Source organism: Triticum aestivum, chromosome 7A (assembly GCF_018294505.1).
Source record: "Triticum aestivum cultivar Chinese Spring chromosome 7A, IWGSC CS RefSeq v2.1, whole genome shotgun sequence".
NCBI classification, from domain to species: Eukaryota; Viridiplantae; Streptophyta; class Magnoliopsida; order Poales; family Poaceae; genus Triticum; species Triticum aestivum.
In genome coordinates this window covers 380,555,159-380,571,117 of record NC_057812.1, presented here as the reverse complement: position 1 = coordinate 380,571,117, position 15,959 = coordinate 380,555,159, and the positions used below count along the sequence as shown (strand labels likewise).

Sequence of the window (15,959 nt, the reverse complement as noted above, 5' to 3'; positions counted from 1 at the left end):
TACCAGCCCTGCTCACGCCCAAGAAAGATGGATATTGGCGCATGTGTATGGACAGCAGAGCCATTAACAGGATCACCGTAAGGTATAGATTCCCAATTCCCCGTCTGGATGATATGTTGAATCAGCTTAGTGGAGCAAGAGTGTTCACAAAGCTAGATTTAAGAAGCGGATATCATCAAATTCGTATCAAACCCAGGGATGAATGCAAAACAGCCTTCAAGACAAAGAAGGGTTGTTTGAATGGCTGGTCATGCCATTTGGACTCTCAAATGCACCAAGTACCTTTATGCAATTGATGAACCAAGTCCTTTGGCCCTTCTTATCCCACTTTGTTGTGGTTTATTTTGATGACATCTTGATCTATAGCAAGGATGAGGATGAACACTTTGATCACATTCAGAAGGTGCTAGAAGTACTAAAGGAAAATGAGCTCTACTCAACTTGAAGAAATGTAGTACTTATCAGCAAGAATTGTATGCCGTTTTCAGAGCTTTGAAAATTTGGGAACTCTATTTGCTGCCTAAAGAGTTCATTGTTTACAGTGACCATCAATCCTTGAAGCATTTTAGAAATCAAAAGCATGTTGATCGCATGCTAGCAAGATGGGCAACATATCTGAAGAGGTTTAATTATATCATCGTGCATAAATCTGGAACAACTAATGGAGTGGCAGATGATTTGAGTCGGCGTGCATGCCTCTTGATTTCTTTTGAGTTTGAACTTCTAGGCATGGATCAAATAAAGGAGTTGTTTGAGGATGACGAAGACTTTGGCCATGTTTGGGTGAAGCACACAAGGGGCTAGCCGTTAGGTGATGACTATTTGGCGCAAGATGGCTATCTCTTCAAAAAATGATCATTTGTGCATGCCAAGAAGTTCTCTACGTGACAAACTGGTTAGAGAGCTCCATTCAAGTGATATCTTAGTGGCTATGTTGGACGCGACAAGACTATCACTAACATGGAGGTTTGTTACTTTTGGCCACAACTAAAGAGAGATGCTGGAAAGTTTATTCAGCGGTGCCCCATATGTCAAACCTGCAAAGGCTAAGTTCAGAACACAGGGTTACACATGCCTTTGCCTATTCCTGTTGCTCCATTCATCTTGGGCTTGCCAAGAACAAGACGAGGGAGTGATGTTGTGTTTGTGGCCGTAGACAGATTCTCTAAGATGGCTCATTTCATCCGATGTCACAAGACAATGGATGCTCATCATGTGGCAAACCTATTCTTTCGAGAAGTGGTCAGACTTCATGGAGTTCCAAGGTCCATCGCCTCAGAACGTGGTAACAAGTTTCTTGCTGCATTTTCGCTCACTTCGTGGAAGCAATTCAACACTAAATAAAAATTTCCAGTACTGCCCATCCACAAACAGATGGACAAACTTAAGTGGTGAACAAATTTTTGGGTAATCTGATCAGTTGCATTTGTGGAGAAAGAAGGGACAATGGGATTTGGCTTTATCTCTTGCAGAGCTGTCCTACAATAAAGCATAGATCCACAGGAAGGAGTCCTTTTTCCATTGTCTGCACTAAAGTTCCAACACATGTGGTGGACCTGGTGAAGCTACCATCAGGGAAAACTCAAAATCAGCATTGTCCTTTGTTGATAATTACACTGAGTTATTTGAAGAGATTCATGGTGTTTTGGAAGCACAAAATCAGAAATATAAACAACTTGCTGACTGTAAAAAGAGACCAAAATCATTCCAAGTTGGGGAGGTGATGGTCTACCTCCAAAAAGAGAGGCTGCCTTTAGGTGTTAAAGGGAAGCTTAGGCAGCGAAAGTATGGGCCCTTCTCTATTACGAGGAAGATAAATGATAATGCTTATGTGATAGATCTTCCTAGCAACATGGGTATATCTAACACTTTCAATGTTCATGTTGCCGGCTTGACTCTCTACCACCCAGAACAGCGAGAAGCGCCCTATGAAGATAACTCGAGGTCGAGTTCCAAACAACCAGAGGAGAATGATGAGGAACAATAGATGAGGAAAATAAAAATAAAATCATATATCAAATCTATCTGGCTGCTTCTATGTGGTAGTATATATACTACTTTATCATTTTTAGTATGTTAAATGTACAATCTAAAATACTCCAAAGTGAGATACACGAAAAATTTGCAAGTGAGCCCATAGTCTTTACTATATTTGTGAAATATGTACACATTTGTACGTAAAAAGGAGTATGCAAAAAATATGATGCATAGACGAATTCAGGTATATACTCCTGGGAGTACATACTGCCGCTCCTCATATACCACATAGATGAATTGGTTATACCTCTTTATCGTTTGAATATACTTCATTAACAATTACTCCCTCCGTCCGAAAAAGCTTGTCCCAAGCTTGTCTTTCAAATGGATGTATCTAGCACTAACTTTGTGCTAGATACATCCATTTGAGGGACAAGCTTCTTCAGACGGAGGGAGTACTAGATACCCTAGAATGAGTTTGATGAAAAGTTACATTTCAGACCATATATTTTATTTTATTTTATTTACAAGTAAATTGCATTTTTGTACGTAAAAAAATGTATACAGTACATATTGAGGGCTTCGATGATATTTATTCATGAAACTTGTATTGAGGTACATTAGAATAATTAATAAGGTATATTGAGAATGATAAAGAGGTATAATATTTGTTTAAGATGTATATTTGTACGTGGGAGCACATACTTAATAGAGATAAGGTGCATCCATAACAGTATGAAGTGCAATTTTATTCCCTCTACCCTGGTACTTGGTGTTTATTGCTACAAAACAGGTGCAGTGTGAGACAAGTGACAATCTACCAGTAGAGTGCAATTTATACTCTCCAGGGAATCACCATTATAACTTAAAAATGATTTCAATGGTAAAGTAAGTACAAAAGAGCTCATAGAAATCAATTGCTTATGTTTTTTAATGATTTCTCCAAAGGAAACAGAAAATTACCTCAACCTAAGTCTGTACAAGAAACATACCATATACCACATCTAACATATGATTACTGTCCATTGGAAGAAAGCTAACGAAGAGAAGCATATATGTGTAAACTGGATCCATCCTCTCTTTCTCCACTAGATCTTAAAATGCATCTAATGAGACATGTAGTTTATATGCATAAAGGAATCTCATGTACAGACCAGGGCATCTAATTATCTGCACAACAGTTTATTGTAGAAATCTGATAATCGGACTTATAACTTCGAAATCCCAAGGACATTGATATTTAATATAATCAGTAATGTATTTCCAGTAACATCTCAGAACATATAAAAGGAAAAGAACTTCATTAATACTGAAGAACATTGCTTTAGTTGGGGTTTGCAAAACAATGAAAAACATAATAGCAATCCAGAAGTGCATTCTATAACAAACACCTTGTCAATGGAAGCTAGCTCAGTCGCATCAACCAATACTCCACTTTCTTGAAAACTTCGGTCTTTAGGCATATTATTTCTGCCATGTAGCGAGTAAATATATCATATAACATATGGACATTCTACACAATATGTAAAATAAGCATATATCAAGTATTCCCTCCATGTGGAAATAAGCATATATCAGGTATTCTAGAAATAAGTGACCACGTCGCTTATTTCCGAACGGAGGGAGTAGCAGATACGACTGGACATTCCTGCTTACTTTGCTATGTCAAGCTCAGTCATGCAGTCCCTCAACATGGCATGCCTACCAAAATTTGTTGACATGTATTAATGTTAGTTGCAAATCCATATCTGTAACATAAGGTGAGAGAATTGTCGCCAAAACTGAAGGTTGACATACCCCTTAGATAGGAATCGTGCTGCCTTTACATTTAAGGGGTTCTCAAGCCATGAGCTATACTTTATAAAACTAGTCATCCAATAAGTGCAGACATTTAGCACCCTTGATATCAGTTCTCTTTTAGGCATTTCTTTTCTGCCTTCAGTATTAACTATTGGCGTTGGCACATCTTCATAGTAAAATGGAAGCCACTCAAGCTCTTCACAAACAACCTGAAGACAAGAAAGTCATATTAACCATTTGAAAAGCGAATTAGCATCAGAGCTCACTCTGTTGCATGCATACTTACCTCCACATACAACTGATAAGAACTAATCGAGGACAACTGTGGATAATATAGGACGCTCCCACCAATAAGGTACCTGGATGACCATAAGCTGATAAGTTAAACACTTGGAGAGAATGCAAAGCTTGCTTCTCGATGCATCGATAGAAAGAAAGATTTACAATCATACAAGCCTAAAAGTAGACCGAAACAATTGAGCACATAAGACAAGACTAAAACAAAAAAAACATTACACCACCAAACAAATCCCGGCCTAGATGCCATCCACACAAGCAAACACGACGCAAACTCCATGACAGGAAGCGAGATTCCAACTCTGAGGAGACACAAAGTTGGGTCGCTCCCGCTCTGGAGCAGACAGATGGCGCTGCAGACCGCCGGCCTCACACGGCCACCGGCACCACCAGTTTTCAAAGCTGCACCACCGCCGGAACGGAGCTCCATGTACTGCACTCAGGCTACAGCATGTCAACCTCTGCAGCCTACCCGCCACTGTAAAATCATACAAGCCTAAAAGAAGGGGCAGGGAGGGAGGGAGGAGTAGACCGAGGAGCCCCGCCCCGCCACCGGCTGACCGGCGGCAACAAGGAGGGAGGTGCTGGAGAGGCCATTTAGCGGCAGTGGAAGTCGCTAGAGCGGTTCACTTCCTACCTGATTTTGGTCAAGACTACAGCTTATGTAGTACTCCCTCTGTAAAATTCACGTCTATCGCACCTTACAGAGGGAGTAAAACTCAATTTCACTGAGAGAAGATTATCTAAAATTCACATCTATCGCACCTTACAATACTATTGATAGAATCATTTGAATCTGTATGACTTTTGGAAGACAGGTATACTTGTGTACTTCTGCCTAAAGCAATGAAAAAACCAAATATCGCTAGGTCCTTTTCCAAAACCTGCAGCAAGAAATAAACAAATTGGGTTAGATCAAATCAGAGAGGATTTTAAGACTAGAAATGAAATATTGTTGGGTTCCAACCTCAATAGTTTCACTTGTTGTCAGTCTTGACCATATCTTTTCACGATCAAGAGCCCTTAGTAATTGTTTCTGAACCAGATCAATCCAAAATGATATCTCAAGTCCATGATCATTAGCAAACTTAGGAACAGCAGCACGAGGACCAAAATTGCACAAGAATTCTCTCTGAAGACCAATATCTTTCGTCAAGGTATACGCTTTACTTATAGGAACGAATTCAAGAAGCATATCCATGAATCGGCCAATAATATCAGGGACCATGGAGAAAAACTGCTGACAAGAAACTTTTGCTGATCCTAGCTTCGTAATAGCAGCAAGACAGAACAGACCAAGCACAAGCAAAGAAAGGTCACTTTCACTAGTATCCATTGGCTTGCCTTCGCTGCATCTAAGAACATACAAAACAGACATATATGTGAGCCACATATTACGCATTGTACAGTAAACATATTACATGAAAAGAAATTGATAAAACATACATTGCTGTTGCAGAATTAAATCGTCGATCATTTTCAAAAGTGTTCACAAATGTCCTCACCACCAATGGATTTTGATTAGATGAATACCACTGATATAATGAAGGTTCCCTTCTAGCCAATTCATTCTGTATAACACCATCTAGAGAGCTGAGAAGGCGGGATAAACTGCAACCAAATATACATCGGTTACGCGAATTTATTATCGAATCCATTGTCAAATTAACCCTGAGCTAACAAAGCACAAATACAGCCTTCCTAAACAAAATATAAATACAACCTCACATGGTAAACCTTGGCAGTTTATTTCTTCATGAATCATGATAGATCAATTGATGAAGCAACTTTGTTAGGAAGAGTCCAGTCAGTTTAGAGATCGTATTGAGCTTGAATAGATTTACCAGCTTGTTGGTCAATTCTTGTCTACTATATAAAAGGGCCAACCCCTCTCAATAAAGCAAATAAGAATATTGTCATTTAATTTTATCTACTTTTCAGTAATTACGGTTATGTCAGTAGCAGGTCCTTCCACGAGTACTATCTAAAGATAGAAAAGCAGTTTTTGGCTACAAGATATTTATTGCTCACACACATATGAAACACATGTAGGAATTGAATCACTCAACCCCCCCCCCCCTCTTCCTGAGATATGCTTCACACACTCTCAGAGACACACAGAACTACTAGTAGTGAACACTGAAGCTTAGCTCTCTCTCTCTCTCTCTCTCTCTCTCTCTCTCTCTCTCTCTCTCTCTCTCTCTCTCTCTCTCTCTCTCCTCTCTCTCTCTCTCTCTCTCTCTCTCTCTCTCTCTCTCTCTCTCTCTCTCTCTCTCTCTCTCTCTCTCTCTCTCTCTCTCTCTCTCTCTCTCTCTCTCTCTCTCTCTCTCTCTCTCTCTCTCTCTCTCTCTCTCTCTCTCTCTCTCTCTTCTCTCTCTCTCTCTCTCTCTCTCTCTCTCTCTCTCTCTCTCTCTCTCTCTCTCTCTCTCTCTCTCTCTCTCTCTCTCTCTCTCTCTCTCTCTCTCTCTCTCTCTCTCTCTCTCTCTCTCTCTCTCTCTCTCTCTCTCTCTCTCTCTCTCTCTCTCTCTCTCTCTCTCTCTCTCTCTCTCTCTCTCTCTCTCTCTCTCTCTCTCTCTCTCTCTCTCTCTCTCTCTCTCGATCGATCGATCGATCTGTTGGTCAATCTCGTCTTCCACCGTCGTTCCCATCGGGCGGGCCGCCGCTGCTCCTCTCTCCGGCCGGCTACTGCAGGCCTGCCTCATCTCGCCCTACTGTCTGCGGTGTCTGCTCGATGCTTTCCTCTGCTGCGGGCCTGCGTGGCCTCTCCGCGATCGCCTCACAGCCCATGGTGCCGCTACCAACAACCGTCCCTCAGATCGGACCCAAGTTGGGTCATCTCCACGTCCGCGCACGTGATCTAGAAGCCTGGCACCGACGCAATCCTGCGCGCTCGCGCATACTCTAGATCAGTCCCGCCTCCATCAGAGTCACTGCCACCTGTGTCTGCTGCTGTTGTAGCTGGCTGGGTCCGCCTCGCCGCTCGTGGATCCCGTCCAAGGTCGCCAATCCGCTAGTCAACTTTGTGTCAATCCACCGGCTACGGTCCTGCCCGGCTGCTTCCTTGCCCGATTTGGGTGTCCCGGGCTGCTTCTGCACCTCCAGCCTACTATTGCTGCTAGTGTGCTGCTGCTTCTCTGCGTGTTCCTCTGCATATTGCCGCAAGCTAGTGCTATTTCAAATTGGGTCTGATTCAGTGTACGCATCATGATCCCATTGTGTATGTGGGCACTTGCCCTTCTGCTACTCAGCTGTTTTTGGCCTCGCCGCCATGATTTTCTTCCGCTACTATCGCATCTACTCCAGTATGTGTTCCCAGCTTTCTAGTTTTCTTTGTTTTCCGCTGCGTCCACCAAATCCATTGATATTTTGTGTTTTCTCTTGTCATGGGAGTCCACCAAACTTTTGTCCATCAGCCTTTTTCAATAGGATTTCTGTGGCCTCTCTTTGCATTGTTGATCTAAGCTCATTCTCTTGCCGCCGAGCTTCTATCACCGTCGGTTTTCATGGGCCATGATTCTTTAAGCAATGCTTCATTCTCTTGATGTGGCATCTTCTTTTGACAACCCATCTTCTCTTGATACTTCTCTTGTATCTTCTATTGATGCGGTGTCTTCCTTTGACATGCCATCTCTTTGTTATCCCCTTTGGCGACTCGACATTGTTAAGGAGTATTAGTATTGGTCTAGGAGTCCTTATTAGTCTATGTTTAGTTTCCTTACACCTCAAGTCATGTGTAATATAGATATGCCCGTTGGGCCTTCAATAAAGATAAGTTGCTTTCCTAACATGGTATCAGAGCGTTAGGTTTTATTTCGCACGCGCAACTCGTGCTGATCCGATCTAATCTCGCGCCGCCACCAACCCCCTCTTGGTCGGACGCTACCTCCCCTCGCCATGCCGCCCTCTTCCTCTGGACATCTCGCGCCGCCCTCCCTCCTTCACGTGCCCTGCCGGGGTCCTCCCTGGTCAATGTTGTCTCCAAATCAGGAGATTGGGCCATCCCGGTTAACTCTGCCTCCAGATCGGGCTGGATCAGTCAATACCGTCGCGCAGGATCTCATCGCCCTGAAGATCGCCACCGCCTCGGTCAGCGTCGCCCCCGTGCAAGTCTCTTGTGCTCGCGCTGGCTGCTCTCCAAGTCTGCCACCGGGACGATTGGCCCTCCCGCACGAAGACCGTCGCCGCCGCGTGACGACCACCATCCCGATTCATCAATCGCAGCTCTCTGCACGTGTGTCCCGTGTGCAGCCGCTTCTCACTCGCGTGCGTCCGCTCATGCAGCCGTGTTACTCTCCTCCTGCTTCTACTTCAGTGTGCGTGGCTGCTGCTATCTCCTGCTATGTTGGCTGCTGCTGCTGCATGCTTGTCTGCGCTGGCTGCTGCTAAACCTCGTAGCACTCATGCATCTCTGCTTGCTGCTCTTTGTCGGCATCTTACATGCACGACTTCCTTCATAATCTCTTTTGCAAACACGATTGCTTCATCATCTTCGTCTGGTGTGTGCTTCCTAGATTTCTAGTTTTTAGTTTATGTTCCGCTGCGTCCACCAAATCCGTTGATATTTTGTGTTTCTCATGCCATGCGAGTCTACAATAGCTATGTCCGTCAGCCTTTTTCTGGTCATTGTCCTCTGTATATGATTTCTATGGCCTCTCTTTGCATTGTTGATCTAAGCCTATTCTCTTGCCGCCGAGCTTCTTTCGCCGTCGGTTTTCATGGGCCATGATTCTTTAAGCAATGCTTCATTCTCTTGATGTGCCATCTTCTTTCGACAACCCATCTTCTCTTGATACTTCTCTTGTATCTTCTATCGATGCGGTGTCTTCCTCTGATGTGCCATCTCTTCGTTATCCCCTTTGGCGACTCAACAGGTTTTGAAGACTCTTCATGCTACAACGACACTCCCAAGACGCGGATTTGGATTATCATTTTTTTCTAGTATTACACTTCTTCAAATGCAATGCTATTGCATACGCTTTGCATTTGAGGGGGGGGGGGGTGTTAAGGAGTATTAGTATTGGTCTAGGAGTCCTTATTAGTCTATGTTTAGTTTCCTTACACCTCAAGTCATGTGTAATATATATATGCCCCTTGGGCCTTCAATAAAGATAAGTTGCTTTCCTAACAGACATGTTTTGAAGACTCTTCATGCTACGACGACACTCTCAAGACGCGGATTTGGATTATCATCTTTTTTGTAGTATTACACTTCTTCAAGTGCAATGCTATTGCATACGCTTTGCATTTGAGGGGGGGTGTTCGGAAGTATTAGTATTGGTCTAGGAGTCCTTATTAGTCTATGTTTACTTTCCTTGCACCTCAAGTCATGTGTAAACAGGAAAACATATACTCGCTTATATACAGGAAAAGGATGGCTAGCCAAACCAAAGGATAAAATAGGTAAGAGCTGATTAGGCAAAAGGGATTATCATAATCCACCACAACACTGAACTCAGTAATAGAAACACATATATACTCCCTCTGTAAACAAATATAAGACATTTTAGGTCACTACTTTAGTGATTTAAAACATCTTACATTTGTTGACAGAGGGAGTAAGTAATAAGGATAAGCTCTGAGCAATTTTCGGCCAAATTTTGAGCAATTCGGTATGAAAATCAAGATAAAAGCTAGAGGACCTACCTCCTTTGAACAAATACATTAATATCTCTATCTCTGCCGTTCCCCCTTGATGAAACATCGATAACTGCTTGCAGTAACGAGCTAACAGCAGCCTGCAAACAATGTGTAATAATTGAGGGAGAAGAAAATTCGAATCTCACCAAAAAAATTGTAATCTGCAGCTGGCTTATTTGAAAGATATCCATGTGGAATTAAGAAATACTCCCTCTGTTCACAAATATAAGATGTTCTAACTTTTTTGTAAATCGGATGTATATAGACACGTTTTGGTGTGTTCACTCATTTCAGTCCGTATATAGTCCATATTTTGAAATGTCCAAAACATCTTATATTTGTGAACGGAGGGAGTATTAAAATAAAGCATGTCAGTTGTGGTGCTTGGACCTAAGGTGATTAATAGTGGCAGCATCTTCACAAGTTCACACATATTTTCCAGAGCAAAATCACTTCCACCAGGAAGCTTGTCACGCAGCCATAGATACTGGGCCCAGCCGGATAAATCCTAATTGCTTTTATTGCTTTCCAAGTCAAGTTAGTTTGGTTAGTAAGGATTGTGTTTAGATATTTCCTTGTTAGTTGAGTCGGTTCAAGTCTTTTGTAAACTACTGCCAAGCTGCGCTATAAAGCTAGGCAATTAGCATGTAATCGGGTATCAAAGAAAGAAATAGAAAAAAAAAGGAGGTTTACCGACGCCAAAACCCAAATACCATTGCCCCCGTCGAACATCCCACGATTATCCCCTCCGCAATCTAGGTCATGACAACTTGGCATGAGACGAACCGATTCTCCAATCCCCACCAGCATCCCCCATGGTCACCAAGATCACCAAGCTTCTGGATGAGAAGTTGTCCGCCCACCAGAAAGAACTTCTGGGTGAACTGAAAGGCACTGTCTTCAAGAAATTTAAAGAGGGCACTGAGAAATCAGGGAGCAAGCAGCAGCCAATCGCATGGGCATCGAGTGCCTCGAGTGGGTGGCTCCGTCAAGGGCCAGTACAGGGATAACCTGAAGACAGACACCATAACAGCCTGCCCACAACTGAAACCGACGAGTGCAAACCCAAATTTCACAAGCTGGAGTTCCGAATCTTTGACGTCTCCGAAGACGCACTGCCATGGCTCACTCATGTTGAGCAAATGGACAAGGCACCCCGGAAAGTGCAAGGAGTGGCTCACATCCTACCATCTAGCGAGGCACGAAGGCAGGCATCACTATGGTACCGACGCCTCAGACGTGCACATAGCGCGCCTCCCTGGAGGGAGTTCAGTTCAATGCTGGGTCGGCGTTTTGAGCCAAAATCCGGAACATCGAGCTGGCAGGGATTAAGAACCTGCATCAAATCGGCTCCGTCGACGACTATGAGGAGCAATTTTTAACTCTCGTGTGAAGGTGCGAAGGACTTACAGAGGCACACCAGGTGGGGCCGTTCATGGTGAGTCTTCACAGGTCGATCCAGACCGACATCAAACTCATGTACCCAGCGACACTAGAGGATGACATGGATCATGCACGCGCGTAAGAGGAGTGTGACACACCAGAAGACAGCAAGAGAGAAAGCTGTCGTGCCCAAGGGAACCACTAGGGAGGTGTCAAGCCATCTACTCCAGAACATGCAGCTCCTCCCAAGGCGATGGTGGCGTTACCCAGCAAGCGGCAACTCATGCGGCTATCACGAACCGAGATGCACGAGCGGCGTGCCAAGGGCCTCTGCTACAACGGTGATGGCAAGTACAACCCCGGCCATCGCTGCAAGTGCCTTTATGCTTGTTGGGTAGATGTTTCCGAAGACGAGGCACCAACTGGACACAAGCACTGGTTCCGTTGTCTTCTTAGGCAGACTATTGCTCTTTCAAGCTCAAGAACGAGCTGCTTGTCGAAGGGGCGAGTGACGTCACGCCAGCCATGGGATACTGGGCCAGACAGATAGGTCCTAAACTCCTAATTGCTTTTATTGCTTCCCAAGTCAAGTTAGTTTGGTTAGTTCAGATTCTGTTTAGTTCTTTCCTTGTTAGTTGAGTCGGTTCAAGTCCTTCCTAAACTACTGCCAAGCTGCATTATAAAGCCAGGCAATTAGCATGTAATCAGGTATCGATGAAAGAATTAGAGAAGAGGGGATGTCTACCTCACCACGGCTCCAAGACCCAAATATCCTCGTCCCCCTCCTTCCAACGTCCCACGGTTATCCCCTCCGCAACCTAGGTTGTGACAGAGCTACTACTGTTTTAATACACACTACTGGATTCAGTTACAATTGATAACCCATCCATAATTTTTTTTAGCCGCCTAACATACAAAATAACCGCCAAGTATATAAACTGACTACAACAGAAATACAGAATTGTACTCAATAATTCAAGAAGAAAAATTGACTAACAACAGAATTACCTGAATGGGCTGAAGAAGCAAAAGAAATAAGGATGCATGTAACAACTACGGTTTACACAAAATACTCATGGCTGTTCTCTGAGTGGAATGGGGGAAAACTCAACAAAAACCTATTAAGACTACAGAGATTTATCACTCTCTTCACGCAAAGCACAAAGGAGTTTCTACCTGGTAAGACAGTGATTTTATCCATGCATTGTTATCGACACCAAGCCACATCTTTGGGAACCAAGAGTTTATTGATGATTTGCTGTGATCAAGGAAAGCCAATTCAATAGATCTCGCAGCATCATGTATTGATTGGACAAGGCCAGTGCTTATGTCTTCATTTTGCAATGCTTTATCCAATTCCACCCTTATTTCCTTCATTTGACTTGCTGGATCAACTTGTGGTACTCCATTAACAGACACACCACTGCCATCATCTTGAGAAGCCAATGGAATACTGTGAACCCACCTTCTAGTTCTCTGAAAGGCTATCCTCTGTCTCCTAAATTCTAACCATCTAGCACTCAAAATGATCTTCTCAAATTCCGATGGTGAACTTGTTAAATAGCACTTTCTCTTAGAAATTTGGGAATGGAATTTTTGACTCCTTAGATCAACAACACTTCTGCATACGAACCTGAATCCATATACTTTGTCCAGGGTGCAAATCTTTGATGTGCTGCAAACACACCCATTTGATCAGTTAATAATCCAAAACAGTAAACAGAACTGTAAAATGAACTTCATTATATCACAAGTATTTGTCCACTAGTTCCACCCATCAAACCAACAGAACAGAAGCCAAAACAAGTTTTGGAACCCGATTCGCAAGTCATTTTTGACGATGAGACTGTGAGACCACAATGCTACAGGCATCACCTTTGCCGGCAAGCTACCAGACCAACCAGGCAGAAATTTCCAGCCTACACACAACCCCGAATCACCCGCCCAACTCAGAGACCAATTCAACAAACCATAAGCAGTCACACCTACACCTCCCAATAGCAAGACTAATCTGCGCATTCCTGCGCAATACCTCCCACCAGAGAGCTAACAGTAGCAACTAGCGACTAATGGGACAGCTAGCGAAGCCTCGGAAAGACATAGAACGAGAGAGACAAGTCCGACCTGGCTGCGCAGATGGCTGCCCTCGGCTCGCCGCCGAGGGTGAAGTGTCGCGGCTGCGACGCCACGGCGGTCGCCATCAGGGGCTGCTACTCCTCGAGGCCGACGACGAGATCGGCGCGGGATTCACGAGCTTCACAACAAGCGAGGACGAGAGGGATAGGGTTTATATCTGGAGGGAAGCTGCGGTGGGAAAGAACTCAACCGAAGCAAGGCTTCCAGGCGAGGTGAGCGAGGAGGGGGGAAGTGGGCCCCGGAAACGATAGGCACCGGGAAGGGCCACTTGGCTTCTCCCTTTCTTCTTCTTTTCCTTTTTCTGGGAGTGTCTAGTTTTCAGTCGTGTGTTTTTCGGTTTGGTTTTGGTTGGATTTTTTCTTCAGTTCTGTCTAGACAAGTCTATGTAATGATTTCGCTTTTTAGTCTGGTCTTGCCATGTAAAAATGGACAGTAAAATTTTGCTTTTATATTGGTCCTCACCGAAACTTGACCCGACAATTTTGGTAAGATTCCTCATCCAAAGATGAGGAACTCATCATGGTTGCAATCATGCAAAACAAGCGTGGTTGCACGCTGTGGATGTTCACTTTCGGTACGTCAATCTCTTCTCACGATTTTGCAAACGCTTTCAAAACCTTCACAAGGACTATTTTACATAGGAATGTACCTTCGACCCAAGGTTGTTCCGCATATGCAACCGGTGCATTTATTTATTTTTCGGCATACTTGTCGCTCTTCGTGTCTCATTTAAGTTTTTCGTCACATGTATAGAATGTATCATCCTCTTTTTTCGTGCATAGCAAATGCTCTAGAGGCATATGGTAGCTATTTTTTTCCTAAGAATAAATAGCGTTGGTGTTCCTGGTTTACATCATTATCAAAAGTTGCCCTCGGTATTTGGTATCAGGTGGTCTTACTCATGAGTATTATCCGCTAGTAAAGTCCTTCATCTTACATAATCTTAAAAGATTTGTGTGTTGTGATCGAGGTCTTTTGTTGTCATAATCTGAGATCTCCAAATACCAAAGATAGTGTTAGATTACTTGCAGTCAGAGAGCAAAGGGGGTCTTCGGATATGCTCGGACGAGTCGACTACATGCATTGTAAATGGAAAAATAGCCCTATTATACATAAAGGATTTTTTTTGTTGGCCATAATTGTGTGCCAATAATCATTCTTGGAGTTGTTTCTTCACACAACCTCTGGATTTGGCATTCTTTCTTTGGTTTACCAGGATCTCATAACGATATAAATGTTCTTCCCTATTAACCCATGTTTGCAAATCCAGTTGAAGGGCATGCTTCAAAAGTGGATTATACCATCAATGGTCACAACTACAACATGGGTATTACCTTGCAGATGTCATTTATCCCCAATGGGCCACGTTTGTGAAGACAATTCCAAATCCAATGGTGAAAGGAACAAACTTTTCTCCCACATGTGCCTTTGGGGGTTCAGCAAGCTTATTTTGCAATTGTATGTGGATCAACAAGGTATTGAAATCTGGAGATACACCGAGAAATTACAACAACTTGTATCATCCCGCATAACATGATAATACAAGATGAGTGTGGAAGTCGTGTAGACTACTGCTACAAGAATGTGGGAGAACTGGCGACACATTCTCACCAAGAGCCAGTTACATTGACTCAATTTCTTCAAGTTCATGGTGATATTTGAGACAAACAAGTTCATTGTCAGCATCAACTTGCTATAGTTGAGCACATGTGGTGCGGAGCACACTACCGTCATCACCACAAATATGGCCCCATCGCCAATGAACACGCGCAACACATATACTAGGGTGAACTCTATCCTTTATGTGTCTACTTGGTTCTCAAATGATGGTATACTACTTGACCCTGCTCCCTCGTGTGTTCATAGGTTTGAGTTAAGCTTCACGCTTGTCAATGAGAGTCCAAGCACAAGAGCACGCCTACACCATTGATGACCCACAAGTATAGGGGATCAATCGTAGTCCTTTCGATAAGAAAGAGTGCCAAACCCAACGAGGAGCAGAAATAATTGATAAGCGATTTTCAGTAAGGTATTCTCTTCAAGTGCTTTAAGTAGTAGTAACAGATAGTTTGGCATCAAGATAATTCATAACAAGTAGCAAGTAACAATAGTAACAAAGGTGCAGCAAGGTGGCCCAATCTTTTTCGTAGTAAAGGACAAGTCGAAAGTACTTCTTATAGCGAGTAAAATGTTCTCGAGGACACATGGAAATTTCATCTAGTTATGTTCATCATGTTTAGTTGATTTGTGTTCACTACTTTGATAGTTTGATATGTGGGTGGACCGATGATGGAGTGTTGTTCTTACTTCAACAAACAAACCACTTATGATTACCCCCTCTCGCAAGCATCCTCACCTATGAAAGAAGAATTAAGATAAATCTAATCATAGAATGAAACATATGGATCCAGATCAGCCCCTTACGGAATAATTTATAAACTAGGATTTAAACTTCTGTCACTCTCGCAACTCATCATCTACTTACTACTCCTCAATGCTTCCCCTAGGCCCAAACATGATGAAGTGTCATGTAGTCGATGTTCACACGACACCACTAGAGAAAGAACAACATGCACATCATCAAACTGAATGAATACCAACTTTACACGATTACTTATAACCAGACTTCTCCAGTGTCCTCAAGAACAAACGGTACTACTCACAAATCATATTCATGTCCATGATCAGAGGAGAATAATATATGATTAACAATCAGAACATATGATCTT

The 15,959-nt window shown here is 43.1% G+C and overlaps 1 protein-coding gene across 4 annotated transcripts in view; it reads right to left on the bottom strand.

Moving 5' to 3' along the window:
• Positions 1–13,489, bottom strand: part of LOC123146866 (uncharacterized) — a 40,898-nt gene extending 27,409 nt beyond the window's left edge. For 3 of the 4 annotated variants that reach the window (XM_044566136.1, XM_044566139.1, XM_044566137.1), the window contains exons 1-10: positions 13,219–13,489; positions 12,271–12,769; positions 9,718–9,809; positions 5,521–5,685; positions 5,042–5,429; positions 4,840–4,958; positions 4,064–4,136; positions 3,775–3,986; positions 3,634–3,678; positions 3,369–3,447 (exon numbers count right to left, since the gene is read on the bottom strand). In XM_044566136.1, coding sequence (XP_044422071.1) covers positions 3,369–3,447; positions 3,634–3,678; positions 3,775–3,986; positions 4,064–4,136; positions 4,840–4,958; positions 5,042–5,429; positions 5,521–5,685; positions 9,718–9,809; positions 12,271–12,769; positions 13,219–13,295 — 1,749 coding nt within the window. In that variant the 5' untranslated portion in view covers positions 13,296–13,489. The remainder of the gene's footprint in view (positions 1–3,368; positions 3,448–3,633; positions 3,679–3,774; positions 3,987–4,063; positions 4,137–4,839; positions 4,959–5,041; positions 5,430–5,520; positions 5,686–9,717; positions 9,810–12,270; positions 12,770–13,218) is intronic. The other variant, XM_044566138.1, reaches the window with a different exon arrangement.
• Between the last annotated feature and the right edge of the window lie 2,470 nt (positions 13,490–15,959).